Source organism: Cricetulus griseus, chromosome 4 (assembly GCF_003668045.3).
Source record: "Cricetulus griseus strain 17A/GY chromosome 4, alternate assembly CriGri-PICRH-1.0, whole genome shotgun sequence".
NCBI lineage: Eukaryota > Metazoa > Chordata > Mammalia > Rodentia > Cricetidae > Cricetulus > Cricetulus griseus.
In genome coordinates this window covers 225182668-225203515 of record NC_048597.1, presented here as the reverse complement: position 1 = coordinate 225203515, position 20848 = coordinate 225182668, and the positions used below count along the sequence as shown (strand labels likewise).

Genomic DNA, 20848 nt, shown 5'->3' with positions numbered 1-20848 from the left:
CATCTCTTGTGCTTTGTAATGCCTTACCATGACACCTGGAGTGCAAGGAAGCTAGCTGACCCAGTGACTGGTTAAACGTGTAAGATCCAGATGAAGATACAGCCGTGTGACTCTGTTTTGGTGTCTGAGATGAAAAAGCAGAAATATTTGTGCTTTACAGTGACTGTGTTGTAATGGCAGAAAGTAAACAATACAGTTCCCAGTTTTGTCAGAAATGGGTTTTAAAAAATTAGAATATTTTGACTAGTAGAAGCATCTTAGTTGGTGGCTGGCCTAATGGGGAAGGCATTTGCCACCAAGCCTGAAGACCTGAGTTCCACTCTAGGTCCCACAAGTTGTCCTCTGATCCCCCCCCCCCCAAAAAATGTGCCTTGACATGGACACACACACACATACAAAACATGCACAATGAGTAAATAAACATGCATTAAAACCTCTTAGAATTTGAGATTCATTTAGATTATTTGAATGATTTTCTACTACTAGAAAGTATGCTGTATTTTATTTCTGAATAAACACTGTTCCTAAATATTGCTTAGCATGTTAAATTATTTTATGGACACATAATACTCCTTAGCCTCCATTTGCCCTGTGACAAGTGCACACTAGTACAAGGCTTGCAGTTTGGGCTGTGCTGAAGCACAGCAGTGAGTCACAGTTTAGAGCCAGGACATTGCCATTTATGTACTGTCTATATTCTGCTTTATTAAATGGTTATGGCATTTCACTTAGGAGCAGGGTGGATGCTAATTGTTTGGTTCCTGAATAAAGATACAGGAATTTTAACAAGCCATCTGACTTTCTGCTGAATGTCTGAACATGCTATGTAGGAAAGCTTTTCTGTTTCCTTTTTTTCTCCCCATGTCCCTTCAGCCCAGCTGGGTGTAAGAACTGGGTCAGACTGTCAGCAGCTTAGGTTTGTGAAGGAGACAGATAGAAGCTTTTCTAGGGATGGAGGGAGACGAAATCATTTTCAGTGAAAGACGGGTGCCTTGTTAGAGCCACCAGCAGCAGGTATTGACAGCTACACTTCCTATTAACAGGGAGCGTTTAACTAAGAGTTTGGCTGTCGGATCTTTGGACTTGATCTAATTTGCTAGCATTAATTAGTTTCTTTTGAGCACAGACACTTGGTACTCACAGCTATAGATTTGGAGGGCTAATTAGGATAGAAAATTGAACAGAATGGGGTAAGGCATTAACCTTCCACCATTACCAGCTGGGACACTGATAAAGACCACAGAGTCCAAATGGTCGCTATTGAAGTGAAGAGTACTCTAATGAATATCAGTGTCAGCCCGGTTACTGCTGTGTTCTTACTGGTGCTCTCTCCGTTATGATCTTTAACCAGCTTCTACAGTACCTTTGTTTTCCATGCACTATTGGGTTTCACTTTACCCCGATTTACTCTAAGTTGCACATTTCATCTGAGGTTTAGAGCAATAAAACTGCCTTTGAGCAATAGGTGATGTTTAAAATCTTTCACTATTTCATTTCCAAGTAATAAAATTTGAATTTGGTATACAATTAAATGATTCTGATTCTGTACACCTTCTAAATGCTGGGATGAAGTGTGTGTGTCACCGTGCCTGGCTGTAATGCCTGTAATCCCAGTGCTTCGGATATGGAGGCTGGAGCAGCCAGTGTGTGAGACTAACCTGTGCTATAGAGTGAACCTTCTCTAGTGTGTGTGCTCACGTGCGTTTCTTTTCTGACTGGACGCTTACTACTTACATCTTTTGGAACTTTGATTTGATTATGTAAAGAGAGTATATATAGAGGTTAGTACATGGAAAATTCTGCTCTTGTTTGAATAAACTTTGACAAGTTTGTAAAACTTTTATATCAAAAGAAAACTAAACTTTCTATCAGCCCTTCTCTGCCAGTAGTGTTTGTGTCCATGAATAAAGCCATTAGAACAAATGAGTGAAGTCTGTGAGCTGACCTCATCTCACTGAGCACACTGGGGATGGGACTGACAAGTAACCCCAGAGTGGCTAAATTTCTAGACTCTTCTCCACCCCCAACCCCAAGCAGAAGCCCCTTCCTGACAGCTGTGATGAAGGCCTCAATACTTTTTCATTCATGGATTCATGGTTCTAGGCATTGTTTTGTTTTAAGGAGATGGTTAAATTCCTTTTTTTTTTTTCCATTAAACAAAGTTTATTACAGGTGGGGGAGGGGAAGGGGGGAGAGAGGAAGGCAAGAGAAAGAAGAAAGCAAAGCCAAGTGGGCGTGAAGAGAAGAGAGTGTAAGAGAAGAGCAGTTAAATTCCTTGTTATGTTTCTTGGCTTTTTTTTTGTTTTTTAAACATATAAATGCTTCATGAATTTGTGTGTCATCCTTGTGCAGGGACCATGCTAATCTTCTCTGTATTGTTTCAATTTTAGTATATGTGCTGCCAAAGCCAGCACGTTTCTTGGCTTTTTCCAGTGCATAATTGACATTTGATATACATTTGCTATGTTGTGTCATGTTTGTTTTTATGAAAGTAAGACTTTCCTTTTTATTATCAAGATAAAAAAGTATTTTGTTATCAGGAGTGGCCTAGAAAGCTCTTTGGCCTAGCAAACAACAGAAAAAGAAAATCCAAGTAGGAGCATGTGAGATGTTCTTAAGGAAGTTTGCAAAGAGCATTGAACAAGACTGTATGTGAGTAAATGTCTCTGCCCAGCGGCACTGCTTGGAGCTGCCCACACCTTCTCTCTCATTTGTGGTTTGAATGAGATCGTTATTGCCATACCATGTCTTTGCCATTTGCATCAGTTTGTTGATCTTAACTGACACTGGAGACCTAACACAGCTTCAGACTGGCTTGGATGTATTGAGAAGGTCATACATAGGTCACATCTCTAGTACAATGACTTACGAATATAGCATTGCTGTTTAAGAGTCACAGAGAGATGTAGAGTCCAACTGATGCTCATGGCCCTCACACACTGGACTGTGTTAGGGTTCCCACAACAACCCCTGGATTCAGTGATTTGCTGTAAGACCTCATCATATAGTCATGATCATGAAATTATGTGCAGTTTCCAAGAATCCTTTCCTGGTAGAGTCACTCACACCGTCTTAGCTTTGCCAGTGTGGGATTGTGACAATGTAGGTTAGGTGTTGTCTACCAGGGAAGCTTATTAGCGATTCCACCCATAGGCATGGAAGTTTATGGGGAGTTGGGCCTGTGGGCAACATCTGCCTAATAGGTACCATGATTTCAAATTCCTGGAAGGAAGAGAGTTGTTGAGCATAAACAATATTGTTTGTACAAACAACTTGAGCTCAGTGAGCCACTCTGCTGAATTGCATACATTCTCCCAACCCAAGTTCTTAGATGGCAGCCAAGAGCCCAGCCGTGGCAGTGAGCCTCTCAGGGACAGCCGCAGTGTCAGTGTCAGGTGTGCTATGCTACCTCTCTTCTGTGAGTGGACATAGTAAAAGTTAATTAGCAATATTTCTGCCTTTCGTATGAGGCCCAGTGTTAACACAACTGAGTAAATTTTTACACTAACTGAAAAGAGATAATGGTGGTCATTGTTCATTGATCTAGTTGTAATCTCAGGCTTCTGCTGTCAGACTTAACGGCCTATTGTGATTGCCGTATGTCATTAGACATAAATACCCTTGAATATTGTGACATCAGAAGTAAATCAAACCTTTAAATGCTTTTAATATTTAAGTGAGAATATTAACAATGGACTTTTGTGTAAGTAACAAAATTCTTTGTTTACTTGTTTCTTTTTTTAACATTTCTTTATTTTTTTAAAGATTTTATATATTTATTATGTATACAACATTCTGTTTCCATGTATATCTGCACAGCAGAAGAGGGCACCAAGTCTCATAATGGGTGGTTGTGAGCCACCATGTGGGTGCTTGGAATTGAACTCAGGACCTCTGGAAAAGCTCAGTGCTCTTAACCTCTGAGCCATCTCCGCAGCCGTACTTGTTTATTTCTGTGTCTAAGTGGCGTATACGTGTCTATGTGAAGGGCTGTGTGCATGTGTATGCAGATTTGTGCACGTGTGTGCAGGTGGAGAGTAGAAATGAAGATGGCTTCACCCTGTTTTCTGATATATGGTCTCTTATTGAATCTGCAACTCCCAGTTGGGGAAGTCTAGCTGGTCCCAAGCACTAGTGACCCTCCTGTTTTGCCCCTACAGTGCTAGGATTAATGGCCTGTGGCAGTATACCTGGCCTTCTAATGTGGGTGCTAGGGATCCAAACTCAGGTCTTGATGCTTGTGTAGCAAATTATTTCCTGGTTGTGCTGCCTCCCCACCGTGAACATAATATTTTAAAACAACTGATGTGTGTAACTAATCCTTGAAGATAATGTTTCATTGTGGAAAGTCTACATTTGAACTCAATAGCAAAGAAATGCATGTCTTACGACTTAATAGTATTGTCAAAATGAATAAACAGCATTATAAAATATCACATGGCTTTATGCCACTATTTCATTAACAAGTTTTTATTATCCTGGTATTCCTAAACATCAACTTTTAATTATTATCTTGTAAAAGACATAAATCCTTTCATCTTATGAGAAATTAATCCAAAATTAGTTATAGTCTTTAAACAGTACTGTGCCCATGTATTTAAAATCTGTCAAAGATCACACTTTGCCTAAGCTGCCTGATGAGCTTCCTGCAGTGATTGAGTTCTTTACAGGAAGCCAGAGCCTGGCACTTGTAAACTTTGCATTTTGACTGAAGTATAGTTGTGGTGTTATTTTGTTTGTGCTTTAACAAATAAAGCTTGCCTGGAGTTCAGAGTGCAGAGCTAGCCACACTAGTTAGCCATAGAAGCCAGGCAGTAGCAGTACACACTTTTAATCCCAGTACTTGGAGACAAAGACAGAAAGATCTCTGTGAATTCAAGGCCACCCTGAGCTACACGAAATTCATCAAGTCTAAAAGAGAAATAGTCCATCGGTGGTGGCTCACACCTTTAGTCCCAGTACTTGGGAGTCATACGCCTTTAATCCCAGCATTAGGGAGGTGGAGACAGGAGTGATATGGCTGGATGGAGAGAGGAATATAAAAGGCAGGAGACAGGAGCTTATGGCCTTCAATCTGAGGATTCCTAGGGACAGGATCGCCCCTTCAGTCTGATCTTTCAGCATTTATCCCTATATCTGACATCAGGTTTTTTATTATTAAGACTAATTAGTCACTGTGGAGGCCATGAACTAGACATTGCCGGAAGCCAGCCTTCCCCTTACCTCCTCCCCTAAAGTCATCACTAGCCAAAACAGAAATGAGAGGGGTGTTGCTGGAGTGTCTTCTCCAGCCTGGTCCTGCTGCCACTTCAGCCCCAGATAAGCACACAGAGACATACATTAATTATTAAACTGTTGGCGGATGGCTAGGGCTTCTTACTGGCTAGCTCTCCCCTAATTATTAACCCATAACTACTAATCTATGTATTTTCTACATGGCCTTATCTTACCAGAGAACACCTAGCGTGACCAGGCATGGCCTGTCTTCCTGGTCTCTTTCTGGTTTCTCTTTCTGCCTACCTTTTTCCAAAATTTTCCTTGTCTCCTAGCTCCACCTATCTTCCAGACTTTTTTGGTTTTATTCATCAACCAATATGAGAAAGATATAATCAGAAGGACATCCCCATCAGAGGAGAGTCAGACAAGAGAGATGGGTGGCTCTTTAGTGAATGTGCCAGGGTAGCCAAAACTGAAAAAGGAACAAAAGAACAAAAGATAGAAAGAACCCTTTAATCTTGCTAGAAAAGTTTGAAGAGGCAAAGACGGGGGATGATGTAACTGCAGGTCCTAAGAAGTAAGTGTGTGTGTGTGTGCACACGTGCGGTGCATACATGTACATGTGTAGGTATGTGTGCATACATGTACATGTGTAGGTATGTGTGCATACATGTACATGTGTAGGTATGTGTGCATACATGTACATGTTTAGGTATGTGTGCATACATGTACATGTTTAGGTATGTGTGCATCTGGAAGTCAGGTGGTGTTAGGTGTCCCTCAATGATTCCCATCATGTTTTGATAGAGTTTCTCCCTGAACCTGGCATTCACTGATTTGGGTCAGCTGTCTGGATAGCAAACCCCATGATCCACTTATCTTCACTGCCCCAGTGCATACCTCTGTGTCAAACTTTTTACAAGGGGGCTGTAAAAAGGACCTCTGGTCCTTATGCTTGTGCAGCGAGCACTGTACTGATTGAGCCATCTCTTCAGCCCCCCCCCCCATCTAAGTTTAATAGCATTCAAATATGTATTTCTTGAATGCCTACCACTTACTTGTCCAGTGTAGTGGGAAATGCCACCAAAGTAAAATAGATGTGTTATGGACAGGTGGTTTAGGTTGAAGCCATATACCTAAACTAGAACTACATTGCATGAAACAAGTTAAATAGAACTCTTTGATATTAGTTTATGGGGAATAAAAGCCAGAGCAGATCCAACTTAAGCAGGGTCTGAGTACAGGTATTGCCTGGACTGTATGTATTCCTGGTGGTTTGGGTAAGTGTCGGGGAGCTGGAGAAAGCATTTCAGTCTGCAGACTCTGGGCTCTGGAGAGCCAGGCATGGACGTGCTTTCTCCAGCTGTCAGCAAGAATGCACTTACAGAAGCTGTGAATTGTGGGAGAATTTAGCAATTTAGCAATGAAGGAAAGGCTGATTCAGAGTAATGCACAAACTGGAAGGGAAGTTGGATTCTTTCCTTTCTCTCTTTTTTGTTTTTTGAGACAGGGTTTCTCTGTGTAACCTGGCTGTCCTGGAACTCACTCTGTAGACCAGTCTGGCCTCCAACTCAGAGATCCACCTACCTCTGCCTTCCTAGTTCTGGGATTAAAGGTATGTGCCACCACCGCCTGGCAATTTTTTTTTTTTTAATACAAATAGAATTGGTTTTAAAGACCTGGTCTTGCTATGTAGCCCAGGGAAGCCTTGAACTACAGTCTTCTGACTCAGCTTCCTGCTTGGATTACAGGCATGTATCAAGATTGACTTTACAAATAAATTGAAAGAAGATTGACTTACAGCAGAATATAGGACATTGATAATGTTTCTTTAAACTTTGCCTCTGGACATTCTCCTATTTTTTTTTTTTTTTTTGGTTGTGAATATATTTTTTCTATTTTGATTTGTACATACTAATCGCAGGTCCCCTCCCTCCTTTTCTCCCCCTACCTCTGCCCCTTTCTGTGGAGTCTTTATAGCTAGATTTTGTTGATTAGTTGTGGCTGGTAGCCTTGTTTGTTTTCCAGGGCTGAGGTTCATTGTTTTCTCAGATAAAGAGTGTTAGGCTCATCTATGAGGCTGCATTAACTACAGGTTGCTGTTGACTGTGGTGTGGCCTTTCATTTTTATAGCTGTTCTAGGTGTGCACTGTTTTTCATCTTCTCCAAAGAGATGCTCTGTCAGATCTGTTGGATTTTTAAAGGAAGCATTTTAAGACTCTAAAATTCTAAGAAGTCTGCTTGGCTTAAGAATTGCTAAATAGCGTTAACATCCATCTAATAGTCCTTTGTCTTAGTATCACTTTATCATCCCTTTGTCTGCTGTAGCCATGCTGTATCCATCCATTAGTTACTCAGTTACATTAGTTACATCCATTAGTTACTCAGTGGTCTTCTCAAATGCACACAGACTAGCATTGTAGCACAGTGCCTTAGTCAAGTGCCTCCTTTAGTAATGGCCCCGCAGTGCACAGTGCTGCTACAGAGAAGGTGGCACACCTCAATCTGGAGGGCACATTGATTCTGGCTCTGTATAGCAGCAATCAGGACACTATACAAGAAAATACAGCATCTCCTAGGTTTTGATGTGAGACATAGTTGCAGGCATCCACAGGTGTCTTGGAACTTGCCTTCCATGGATAAAAGGGGGGGGGGGATGGATTACACTATTCTCTTAAATTGTCAACAGTTGGTTTCAATGCATGTAATCTAAAAATCTGTATTGTCATGTTGGGCTTCCTGATTAACATTAGTTTTAATCTGCATTTCAGCACCCATGTGTGAAGTGAATAAATGATCTTTGTAGGTTGAACTTTCTCAACCCTTTGCTTCACCATGACCTTTGAACTTTTGTTTTAGTTACAGTTGTGCTAAAAAAGCAACAAATTGACTCTGAACCTCTGTTTTAAATGTCTTTCCTCTGTTCAGCTGTTTGTACTAGCCAAGGCCAAGAGAAACCTGCCCTGACTTCATGAAAATCTTCCTACAGGGTTTCCAACTCACCACACACAGGGTCAGCTTTCTCTTGTGAACTTCACCATGTGTTTATTACAAAGAATTTCCCAGGTTCAGCCCCTTCCTCACATGTCTTTAGTGTGGTATTGCCTAAGACCCAAGCCTTGTGTAGAGTTAAAGTGAATGCAGCACAGAGTCTTGTTTCTGTCAGTGTACTTTGTGCAAAAGATGGGCAGTTAGCTAGCCATGGGTAAACCGTAGGTTATTACAGAGAACAGGGTTTGAACCTAGTTCTTCACAAGAGTGGCCTGCAGTGGATCAGCAGGGACAGCTTGATTCCAGTTCAGCTCAAACTCATGTGGGCATAGCTCTGCCTTGCTTTTTTTTTATTAAATATTTTCATTTATTTTATATACCAACTACAGTTTCCCCTCCCTCCTCTCTTCCTGTTCCCTCCCCCACACTCCTCCTCCATTCAGAAAGGGGCAGGCCTCTCATGGAAGTCAACAAAGCATGGCATATCATCTTGAGGCAGGACTAAGCTCCTTCGATTCATCAAGGCTGAGCAAGGCATCCCAGCATGGGGAATAGGTTCCAAAAAGCCAGCTCATATGCCAGGGACAGGTGCTAATTAATCCCACTGCTAGGGGCCCCACCGACAGAACAAGCTACACAACTGTCATCCACATACAGAGGGCCTAGGTCCGTCCCATGCAGGCTCCCAGAGTATGGGAGTTCCCAGTAGTTCAGGCCAGCTGTCTCTGTGGCTTCCCCTGTCATGATCTTGACACCTCCCCATACCCCTGCCCTCCACAGCTCATAACAATCCCCCCTCCCTCTCTTCAGCTGGACTCTTGGCTGTGGATCTCTGTATTTGTTTCCATCAGTTACTAAATGAATCACTGTCATCAATTAGGATAGTCACCAATTTGATTACAGGGAAAGCCAGTTCAGGCATCCTCTCTACTATTGCTAGGAGTCTTAGCTGGGGTCATCGTGTGGCTTCCTGGTAGTTTCTCTGGCACCTGGCTTCTCCCTAACCCTGAGTGTCCCCCTCTATGAAGACATCTCTTTCATTTCTCTCCCCCTCCACCCACCCCCAACTCGACTAGCCCAATCCCACATGCTCCTGTATCCTCATTCCCTCCCCTCCCCTCCCCTCCACAGAGGTTGAGAGCATTGGCTGTTCTTCTGAGGTCCTGAGTTCAATTCCCAGCAAGCACATGGTGTCTCACAGCAGTCTGTGATGAGGTCTGGCGCCCTAGGCTTTTTAGAATCACTCATACAGACTGAACACTGGCTTAGACGAGTTAGTGCAGCATGTAGAATCTGGAGTCCTTCTTCAGAGAAGTTAGACTGCCACTACAGACGGCATCATGTCTGTATATGTCCCAAATTTAAATGTAAGGTAGTTGTGCCTCTCTCATCACCCACAGGCATACTTTGCGTTTCCTGTATAAAGACTAAAATTTTTGGAAATTATTGTCTCATCAAATTGAGAGTCTCAGTACTCATACCTTTTAATGATACTGTAAAAGCCTGACCTATTCCTTTCTTTGTATTATGGCTGTAAGGAGCTGGACTATGGCCCCACTTCACGTGATTGAGTTATAATTCATTTCATTAATACCCATGATTTTCAGATCTCTTCACTCAGTATCTCTGGTTGAGGACTGATGTAATTTTTTTCCAGGCTCTATTTTCTTCCCACATTTTTCCTGATGACATGAATTTAGATGGCGAGCTGCACCTTGTCGTATCCATACAGTAGAACTTGTTCTGTCTTCATGATCTTGCACACCTAGGTTAGATCAGTGGCCTCATCCTTCCCTGTCCGTAGACTGAGATGGAAATCAAAAGCAGCAACTAAGAGCAGAAACAACAACAAAAGCCGTCAGTGCATATATGAGCATCTTTCCACACCAAGAGGATGTGAGTGAGAAAGGAACAGCTTTATTGCTTTCTCCACAGAGTGGCATGGAGAAGCAGGCACCGTGGTCTGCGGTTGCCGGGTTTCACTGCTTCTGCTGTCTACACGCACGACAGCTTTTGGGTTGTTCTGTTACTGTTAGTTTTGGTATATGTAGGGTTGCTAGAATTTTGGAGTTTGACTGTCCCTTATTTTATCATGTAGGTTGGGTTACAGATCATGTAGGCCAGCCAGCCTTTAAGTTCTTTAGTAAGTCAGCTGGCTAAAGACACTCTTACACCCGAGATCCAACCTTCTTATCTTAGAAATTGTATGTCTACTCTTTTACTAGCCCCACAGCACCAACCTCACCTTCTTCAGCCAGATTTCTCCTGTGTTTTATCAGTTTGCCCTTCCATTTATCTGGTTTTATCAGTGGCTGATTTCTGATCATTTTACTTTCTTGTGTATGCAGGATGTACATGGATGTAAGTACATAATTTACAAATCTGGTAGAGGAAATTATTGTAGCAAAGAGGAAGGGTTTCGAACCAGCCTGAGCTCTGTGTGTGTGTGTGTATGTGTGTGTGTGTGTGTGTGTGTGTGTGTGTGTGTGTGTTCAAGACAATGGATGGCTCTATCTTTGGATATAAGGAAGTATTGGTAGACTGCCCTGCAGGGAGAGAACAATGTGTGCATCACCCCACCCCACCTGGCTCCACCCCACCCCACCCCACTGCACCCCATTCCATCCTATCCCATCTCAAAACTGTTCAAGGTTTGGATGATAAATTTGTTCAAGTATGTATTTGTAGCTGGATGTTTTTTGCTCTTTACTCTTTTGATTCTTTGGGAGGGCTGCTACCCAGCTCCCAAATAAACATACACGGAAACTTATTTATTATGAACACCCAGCCTTAGCTTGGCTTGTTTCTAGCCAGCTTTTTTTCTTATTCTATCTATCTTTTACCTCTGGGCTTTTATCTTTCTCCATTCCTGTATACTTTTCTTTACTTCTTACTCTGTGGCTTGCTGTGTAGCTGGATGGCTGGCCCTGATGTCCCCCTTTTCTTGCTTCTCCTTTTCTCATTCCTTCTCTTTTCCTCCCAGATTTCTCCTCCTATTTATTCTCTCTGCCCAGAAGCCCCACCTATTTCTCTGTCTTGCCTACCTATTGGCCATTCAGCTCTTTATTAGACCAATTGGGTGTTTTAGACAGGCAAATTAACACAGCTTCACAGAGTTAAAGGTAACATAAAAGAATGCAACACCTCTTTACATCATTAAAACAAATGTTCCACAGCATAAATGAATGTAACACATCTTAAAAAAATAACATTCCACAACAGATATTATAGAAACACACTCATAAAAAGAAGAGTTGATTTAAAACTTTCATTTAGTTCTTAATGACTTCCCAGGAGTTGTGTTGCAGGACTTGTGAGGCTGAGGCAGGAGGATCCCGAGTTCAAGGCCAGTTTATCCAGGGAGGTCCTGTCTTTGAAAACAGGGGTGAGAGACACAGCTCAGTGATAGAGTTACCTAGATGGGTAAGGACATGCCTTCAGTCCTAGGACTGCAGAAATACAGAAAACAGCACAGTATGGCTTTGTTATGACCTGTGCAGGTAAGTTCCTGGTTCATTCTGTTGTGCTGTTGTATTGATATATATATCTTGGGTTTATATATGCTTAGTTTTGAAGAGTGTCTAAAAAGGTAGGCTCTGAAATACCATTGCCAACCTGTGGAGGTTGCTGGTCTCCCTGGGTGGTACCATTTCAGCCTAACAGAACATGCCATGCTGTGCTTCTCTTCCCACCAGTATTTTGAGTGTCAGCACTGCTGCCTCACTGGTGGGCAGTCAGCAGACTTGTTGATTCTTTGACTTTGGAGCAAGAACTCTCTACTGAGCTTTATCTGCAGAGCTTGTGTAGGGGTTAATTGCTATTGGAACAGGATTCTTCACCTTTTTTTCCTTCCTATAAATTTTAACATGTTATTTAATGAATGTAAAGTTATGCAAAACATTTATATTAAATAGACTTGTTAAATATATCTTTCCTATCTGCCACCTGATTCCTACTGAGTGTTAATATTCAAATATTCATTTGTGATGTGTATTCAGGAATAGGCTTGTGGGTGAAATGGAATTAGTAGGAAGATGCCTGCGACTACTGTACCATATTCCTCTTTGATCAGTTATTGTTGTTAAGCAATATGTTCCTCAGCATTTTCATTAGTGGACAGGATGTAACCCATTCGTTTTCCTTTCCATTTCTTTTTTGTTCTAAGGCACATGGTCCAGTGTGTAAGGAAACAGGTCATAGTGTCTAGAGAGTGGCGAGGAACTGAAAGTGAAGTATGTTACTAAGTTAACAAGTGGAGCTTCATTGCCCTCTAGGGGTTCAGTTTTAACACAGCCCATCCTTATTTTTTTTTATTTTATATTTTAAAAAATAGGTTTAGTGAGCTCTTTGAGGAGAGAGGTCTGCACAGAGGAACACCATCATTAGCTATAGAGTGTGAGCATTGAACACTAAAAACTAGTTTACAGTGTTTCAAGAGAAAGCACACCTAATGCTGTGTAATATCTTAAGTACATGCCTCTGTTTTTAAAGTCATACATTTTCAAGAATTATTTGGCAACCAACGCATTGTTTACCATTTTTAGTGTGCTGTCCATACCCCAGAACAGACCAGGGAATTAAGTTTGTAATATGGATAGGAGGTCATCAGATGTGTCCTTTGGTTCAGCCAGTTTAATGGGCATCTTTGTCTCCGTTTGTGAGATGACTTCTTCAGTTTAATGTTGCCTGTCAGTGCTGTGGGAATGGTTACCCAGTGTTGGATTGCTGGAGTCAGGCTGACTCACACTGCAGTTGCAGAGTGTGGGAAGGGAAGCAGTTTGTTTTTACATTACTGAAAATATTAGCTAAACTTTGGCTGTGTAAGTGGTGCATGTGAAGTTTGTGTGCAGATATGTTAATGTTTTGAATATCTAAGCACATGTCTATATTGGATGTGAAAATCCATGTGGTTATTAACATATTTGGAAAAGATGTTTGTGTTGTTAATTTGTATGTATTTACATTTTGATTCCCTAGAAGGATGCTACGAAGCTGCAAGTGGGTTGTTACTGTTTCTGATTATGAGCTGTGAGATCGAGTATTTTAATAAATATATAGTCGCATTTACTTTACCTCCATGCTGTGGTAGAGAGAGAGGCCAGCCCTGTCAGGACGGTCAGTGCTTGTGTCGTTTGCAGCCCCTTGCTGCTTCTCTTCCATCACTCCAAGTTGAACATTAGATGTTAAGAGTTTATTTGGAAAACTGTAGGTCTTTTCAAGGACCTAATTGAAAATAATTTTAAGTCGTGTGATTAATATTAACAAGAAATGTTGAACTGCAGGCACCACATCCTGAGAATATGTTAGAATGTTGAAGCAAGGAATGTAGGCATTTTAATCATGGTTAAGAGGGAAAATAAGACTTTAGCTGTCTGCTAGAATAAGTAGTTTTGTGTTAAAAGAATTGCAATGAATATTTTTACATGTTAAGTCTATAAGGCTGTTTCTTACTGCTTGCTAGAGTGAGTGTTCAAGCTCCTAAAGTAATTTTCATTCCTCTTGGCTCAGAGTGGAGCTCAGTGGTCCATTCTTAGCATGAGCAAAGCCTGGGTTCAGGCCCCCCCCCCCCCCCCCCCCCCCCCGCTTTTGTTTTGTTCTTGTTGCTTTATCCCAGTTTTACCGTTTTCAAGCATTCTCACTCACGGCCTCATGTGGATCTCATCTACTGTATTTTAGAAGTGATGAAGAGTGATGTTACAGGTCGTCTACTAGCAATCTGTGAGTGCACACAATAGGGGCAAATAGGGGCATAGAGTGGGGAGGCGCTACCGGAGGACGCTGGTTTAAGGGTGTCTTTCAGAGTAGGCTTATTTTTATCACTCTTATTTCCTTTTTAATTGTTTAATTATTCTTAGAGGTAGCATTAAGGTTTTTTTTTCCCCTTTTTTTCAGTTTAAACAAAATCTATAGCATCGTTAACAGTGGAGTTAAGTTTTTAAAATATAAAATTGGAGTGCTCTAAGTTATGAAAGAGTGTTTTAACACTTTTGTCTTTCTTTATTTCAGGTATGTTATTAGCCTCAATCATAAGAATAATATGAAAGCTTGAGTGATTGTATCTGTTTTAACTACATATTCCCATTTTGAAGAGTATTGATTGAGTCCAGTTAATATATACATTATTTTTTTGAAACCACAAATGCTTTGTTTGCCCCTTCCTCAATTTACTATTTTTTGATCCATCTTGTTTGAATTTCATTGTCAATAGTTTAAAAAAAATCTTTGAACTAAAAACAGAAACAAAACAAAACACACTTTTCTGAGATTTTGCACTGAGCTCAAAAAAAAAAAAAAAAAGAGCAATTTTATTCTACAAACAGGTTGTAGAGTGCTTGCTTTCTGAAATTGGGGAAGAAGTGCTTGTTGCCCTATGTTTTTGTGTCGGTGTGGATAAGGTATTGTCCAGTTCTTTTTTCTCCACCCCGGAGCTTTGTGCCCATCACATCGACGCCTTGTGACATTGAATGTGGTTGACTTTCCTTCCTGCCTGTCACCAAACGCAAACACAAAGGGTCCTTTCAGTGTCTCTGAGTGTAGTAACTCCATCAAGAAGCCTATTGCACCAGTGCTTTTTGTCACATGTGTCCCTCTGCTTTGTAGGTACCAGTTCTTTGTTTTTTAACTGTACTTAGCATGAGTTGTAATTTAAGTGTTTTGGGCCTTAGAGTTGTCTTCCTCAAAGGTGGCAGTCATCCTTGGAGTGTGGAGACAAGGCTTTCATACTCAGTACGTCTTTTTGTTCCAATACCAGTCACCTGGGAAAGTGCTGGATTGTAGCAGCATCCATTCATGAGCAGATGTGGTCAGGCCTCCCTCCAGCCTGTGCTGCTGCTGTAGTTAACAGTCTCCAGGTCTCACTGTCTGCTGAAGCCTGGACTGGGGAGGATTTGCTCACTCTTTGGTTGTTGACAGCATTTACTTCCTCACTTCCTTGTCAATTAAGTCCCTTTCCATGTAGCAGTACACGCTACCCAAGCCCTTGGCTGAAGAGAGCATACACATAGAGACAGCCTCAGGCTTCTGTGACCTAACCGTGGAAGTGGTGTCATCTCCTGGCTGTACCCCTTGTCTAGATGGTCGTTTGGCCTGCCCTCTCCCCTCTGTGGGAGGCATTTGCACTGGGCATGGGCACAGGAGCGGGGATCCTGGGACGCTGCCTGGAGGCTGCCTGCCCCACCTTTCCCCCCTTCTGTTCCATTCATCAAGATTACAGAATCTTTCCTGTTTACTGAAATTTTTTGACTTATTTTTATAAAACCCTCCACTTGACTTTTTGCCCATGTCTATGCTGTATTTCTCTGTCTACTTTGTGTTTCTGCTGTATTTGTTAGCATTCTGGGGATTTATTTTGGCTTTCAGTCTCTTTATCTCTTTTCATCTCACTTTTGACAATTATTCCTGGAAGTGTACTTTCCTGAATTTCTGCTTTTAATAAGTTCTTACATAGTGTGACATCCGAGCGATGCCGCTTCCTTTCCTGAGGCGTCAGTGCAGAGTTGTCCTGCTGCTTCTGAAGTGCTGTGAGCAAATGCTCTTTAACACTCCACCACCTTTTTCTGATGTCTGTCCTCCCCTGTGGGCTCTGTGAGGGCTCTGGTGCTCTGTATACCCTGAAGCCTAGAGGGTGTGGGGGCAGGGGACAATGCAGTGGTGTTGCTTAATAGCCTTTAGGAAGGAATTTTCTTTCCCCATGAGGTTACATTTGGCTTATCCTCTTCTAGTGAGTGTGGATCCCTGAGAAATGACATACCCTGGGTGGTTTTGCCGAGCCCTGCCGAAGTCTACTGAAGGTGCGTAGACGCTCTTGTACTGAATGGATTTCTTTTGTTTGCTTCTGTCCTCTTTTCTCTGAGACTTCCTATACGTGTGCCATTGGCACTCTGTTGAGGATGAGGGATGCTGTCACTGGCGTTCTCAGGATGTTAATGCGTCTGATGAGGCAGCGCATCCTAAGCAGTGGGATTGAGTTCTGAGCTCCATTTACTCTGCCTAGAATCTGTGTGGTTTGTGATAGCAGCTCTCCTGTCAGTACAGTGAGTACAGTGGCAGCCAGCCAGCTTCTGCCCTCCAAAAGCTCTTCTTGTTTGTTTTATTGAACATTGCACTTGGTGTCCTGGGGTTTTTACTCAGAATTACCTTCTTCTTCCGTCTGACCTGTTCTGTTAGCACGGAGACTGTCTTTCTCCATCTGGAAGGTTTCCTTTCTCTTTCAGTTTCATCCAAACCCTGTTGCCAGTTAAGCTTCGTTGAGTATGCAGCTCAGTGACATTCTCACTGGGTGTAGGATCAAGCCTGAGCTCTTATGTTTAAAGCCACAAATCAGTTGCATTCCTTTTTTTTTGACCAAATGCTGTCTATTTTCCCACGCATGCCCTGTGAGGACTGTAAGACCTGCTTAGTTCATACTACCCACTGTGGCTCGTTGGCTTCTCCAACCCTGACATCTTCTGTTGCTCTGTATTCTTATTGTCAAGATCCATCTAAGGATGAGTTCCCAGAGGCGGGCTCAGCTGGACTGTGCCCATTCCTGGGACTCAGCAGTGATGCTGAGGTTGCTGCTGTGTTAGGTTTCATCAGACGTTGAGTCTTGTCAGGCTCATCAGCTGACACTCCGTTTTTAACATTTCAGGGTTTCAGAATCCTCAGTGCAGGAAGTTGCATTATCCTTGGGAAGCTGCACTTCACATTTCCATCTCCTTGTCATCAAGTTCAGGGTTATTTTGAGTCCTAGGTTGGTCCTCTTCTTGGGCTTATCTGTATGCAATTACTCATGTAGTGGCATCCTCTAGGACTCTAATATAAATAGTAACTTTGTGGCGAGGGAAGCAAAGTAGTTTCACTTTTGTACCTTTTAATTCCATGTAGATCGGATTCCTTCTGCTTGTCTCAGTGCCATGAGACTGAAATCATGTTGATTATATGTTTGGGCTCAGGGTAGACAGAACAGTGGATAGTGAAGAGGCGCTGTCCCTTGACAAAGCCGCAAGTGGAGGTCCTGTTTTGAGAGAGACGAAATGTGAATAGAAAGTAGTGTCCCAAGAAACACTAGCCTAACATGGGGTTAAAAAGAAGAGTCATGAAGAGAAGCCAGATCAGTGAACTCAGGCATGGTAAGTTCCAGGGGGTTGGTTGTCAGCTATCCAGGAGATAGATAGCCTTCAAAAAATATGGCTTTGAGCCTTAGGTTCTGGGTTTTCAATAAAAATACATCTTTCTTTTTCTTTTCTTTTTTCTTTTTTTTCTTTTTTTTTTTTTTTTTTTTTTTTTTGGTTTTTTGAGACAGGGTTTCTCTGTATTGCTTTGGAGGTTGTCCTGGCACACACTCTGTAGACCAGGCTGGCCTCAAACTCAGAACTCTGCCTGCCTCTGCCTCCCAAGTGCTGGGATTAAAGGCATGCGCCACCAATGCCCAGCTAAAGATACACCTTTTAAAATTATATTTATTTATTATATGTAGGGGAGGGGAGGGCAGTGATGCATGGAGGTCAGAGGATAATTTGTAGTGGGTCCCAAACACCAGACTTGGTTCATCAGACTTGGTGACAGGCACCTTTACCAGTTGAGCCATCACATCTTTTAAAAGTACCTCTTTTCTAAAAGGTTGGGAGATGGTGGTGTGAGTTTTAGGACAGCTAGGGCTACACAGGGAAACTTTGTTTCAAAAAACCACATAAGTAAATAAATAAGTAAGCAAGCAAGCAAATAAATAAACAAAAGTACTTCTTTAACTTGAGAGTCCATTCAATTCAGCTAAAACTATGTTGATTTTCTTTTTAACACAGCTGTGAATTTGGTTGTAGGATTAAATTTGACCTAAGTAGTCACATCACAGGACTTTTCTCTCTGTCATAACACAGTGTATGTGCATGGAAACAGTCAGTGTCAGGGTCATCTCTGTGTGGAGCAAATGTCTAGCCAAATGCTGTCTGCAGTGAGGTGGGTGGCATTGTAGCACGAGCGTCTTAGTGGCTGTGGATGCAAAAGAGAGCAAATGTCCTTCCTCCTTTGCTGTGTGTGCATTTCTGTCCATAGAATAGTGAGTGCAATGGGTCACAATTGAGGGTACTTGTCCTTTCTGTTGTGTAGAATAAATTCCTGTCACATTGTAGGACAAACACATTTTTATCCATCACTTCAGCTGTTAGGTGGATTTGGAGAATGTTTTGATAGCATTTACAAATCAGAGGAAGAGCTTGGAGCAGTGGCCAGGGGGCCTCTGTGGCAAGGGGCTGTGGGGTGTCCTATTGAGACTTGAAGAATTTGAGATACTAGGTTAGATATGAAAGCTGTCTATGTGGCTTTATGAACACGGAGTTAGCTGAAAAGCTTTATCATTGTTATTCAGGAGTTCCACGTTGCTACCAAAACCCTAAAGACTGAAGACCTGATAAGCTGGATTTGCAAGAAAATTTGAAGATTGCATCATAGTTAAGAATATAGAGGGAAACCAGTACATATAGCAGTATAGAAAACTTTTCCTTTTTAAAAGCTTCCTAAGTCGGTGGAAAGTGACTTACAGGGAGCTATTGAGTGGGCTCCTATCATATCCATGATCTGCTTTCAGAGCCCCTATACTCTACTGCAGGTCCTTGTTTACAGCTCCAACAGTGTCTGTTTTCTACACAGTCTGTTTATAAACTGTTCCCATCTGATGCTCCTGGCTGAGTATGATGGTGCCATCAGGTGACAATCCCATTAGAGACCTGAATTTTTATTCCTTATGCATAGTAACAGGGCTATTTTATACTGGGCTAAAAGTTGAGTTAGATGTCTCCTTATGTGTGCATTCTTGATTCGTAAGATAGGATCACAGAGAACATTCCTTCCCTTCTAACGCACTCTGTAACAGAAAATATAGGAGCACAGAGAACACTCCTTCCTTTTAACACACTCTGTAACAGAAAATACAGGAGCATAGAAAACACTCCAAAACACTCCTTCCTTCGAACAGAAAATACAGGAGCATAGAAAACACTCCGAAACACTCCTTCCTTCGAACGTACTTGGAAACAGAAAATACTTAGTTTTTTAGAGTAGGTTGGACACTTCGTGTGTGAGCCAGACTTCTTATTTTGTACGTACTGAAAGGTAACCCTTCTAGAGAAATGTGGATTTTTAAAACAATGATAGTCCTCAGCCCAGTACTATTTGTAGTTGGAATTGTTTAAATCTAATGGGAATATATTGGGAATGTTTCTCACTCTCAATTTTATACCCAGTACATTGAAGACTGAAAATAACGTGTGAAGGGAAACATAGCCACCATGAAAATTCCTGTTTCCTAAAAGTAAGTGTGGTGCTTAGCTACTAAGTCTTGAGTGGTTATGACATCGAAGGGTGTGTGGTCCTTCAACAGATGTGATATTATCTGAAGGAGTTGTCTAACAACAAAAAGTTAAAACTGTAGCAAAAGGACTTATATGTAGATACTGAGTACTGGCAATTAGGAGTTAATCTGCTTTTATTTCACCAGCACAAAGAAAATTCTTAATTGCAAATTAAGAAATTAGTAGAAATGTTAAAGCCCACATAAATCAGAAGTGCCAGAAACCCTAGATTTGTTAATGGTATGTCAGGCAGGGTGTAGGTGGCGCACGCCTTTAATCCCAGCACTCGGGAGGCGGAGGCAGGGGCAGGGGCAGGCGGATCTCTGTGAGTTCGAGGCCGGACTGGTCTCCAGAGCGAGTTCCAGGACAGCCTCCAAAGCCACAGAGAAACCCTGCCTGGACTTTAGCCCTAGTCTTTGAGTCAGAGTCTCCCGTCCTCCCTCCGCCCTGCCTCTCGTACATTTATCCTCTGCCCACCTGTGTTTTGCATTGCCGGGAAAAACCGCCTAGTGACCTCTTGCTTGCGAGACAATGTTCTGTCTTTGAGCTGTTTTTCCAGTTGTCAGCTTCTCATTGATTTGTTGGGTAAAATAGAGATTTTCACCACAGGTTGGAACTACTAGATCAGTCACTTCAGCCAGCAGCCAGGACTTTTCAGTCCTCACTCCAAGCCTGAAAGAGATCGGGCTTGCTGCTGCTTCAGATTTAGCTCTAAACTCTTTTGTTACCTTGAAGAAGTTGCATCTGATCTTTAGTTTCTGTCACTTTTTGTGTTGAAAAAGAAAACAAAATAAGATGCAGTTTCTGCATTCTGCTACTCCAGAAATATCTCTAGTGAATAATGTTTTCCCAACAGATTGCTTTTATTTCAAATCTTTTATTTTTATTTTTTAATAATTATTTTTTATTTTTTGAAGTTATAAGACAATTACATCATTTCTCCTTTCCTTTTCCTCCCTCCAACACCTTCCATCTATTCCATTTACACACTCTCAAATTTACAGCCTCGTTTTCTTTGTTGGTGTATGTGTGTGTGTGTGTGTGTGTGTGTGTGTGTGTATGTTCTCTACAATGCTACCTGTGTGTATGTAATCTGAGGGCGGACCATGTGGTATTTTAAATGTGAGTCTTGCGTCTTCATCTTTACCTTCCCTTTAGGTCTTGAACACAAACCCCGTCTGAGTCCCACATGAATGGCTGAGGCACTTACTAGCATAAATAGCTGTGTCTTTGGAATCGTTGGTGGAGTGGCCTGTGCCAGGCTTAGGAGTCTAGTAGTCTCATCTTCTGTTATCTTTCTCATTGCCCATTTT

General features: G+C 41.9%; 1 protein-coding gene and 1 non-coding gene across 3 annotated transcripts in view; one reads left to right on the top strand and one right to left on the bottom strand.

The window, feature by feature from the left end:
* Cmc1 (C-X9-C motif containing 1) overlaps positions 1-20848 on the top strand; it is a 62253-nt gene that overhangs the window by 19771 nt on the left and 21634 nt on the right. Inside the window, exon 3 of one of the 2 annotated variants that reach the window (XM_027415336.2) lies at positions 15930-15998. The exons of the other annotated variant lie outside the window; for it this stretch is intronic. Within the exon in view, the coding sequence (XP_027271137.1) occupies positions 15950-15998 (49 nt within the window). The 5' untranslated portion in view covers positions 15930-15949. The remainder of the gene's footprint in view (positions 1-15929; positions 15999-20848) is intronic. 2 annotated transcript variants of the gene reach the window in all.
* Positions 2308-2414, bottom strand: LOC113835631. The gene has a single exon (XR_003485309.1). It is a non-coding gene; the product is annotated as a U6 spliceosomal RNA (small nuclear RNA).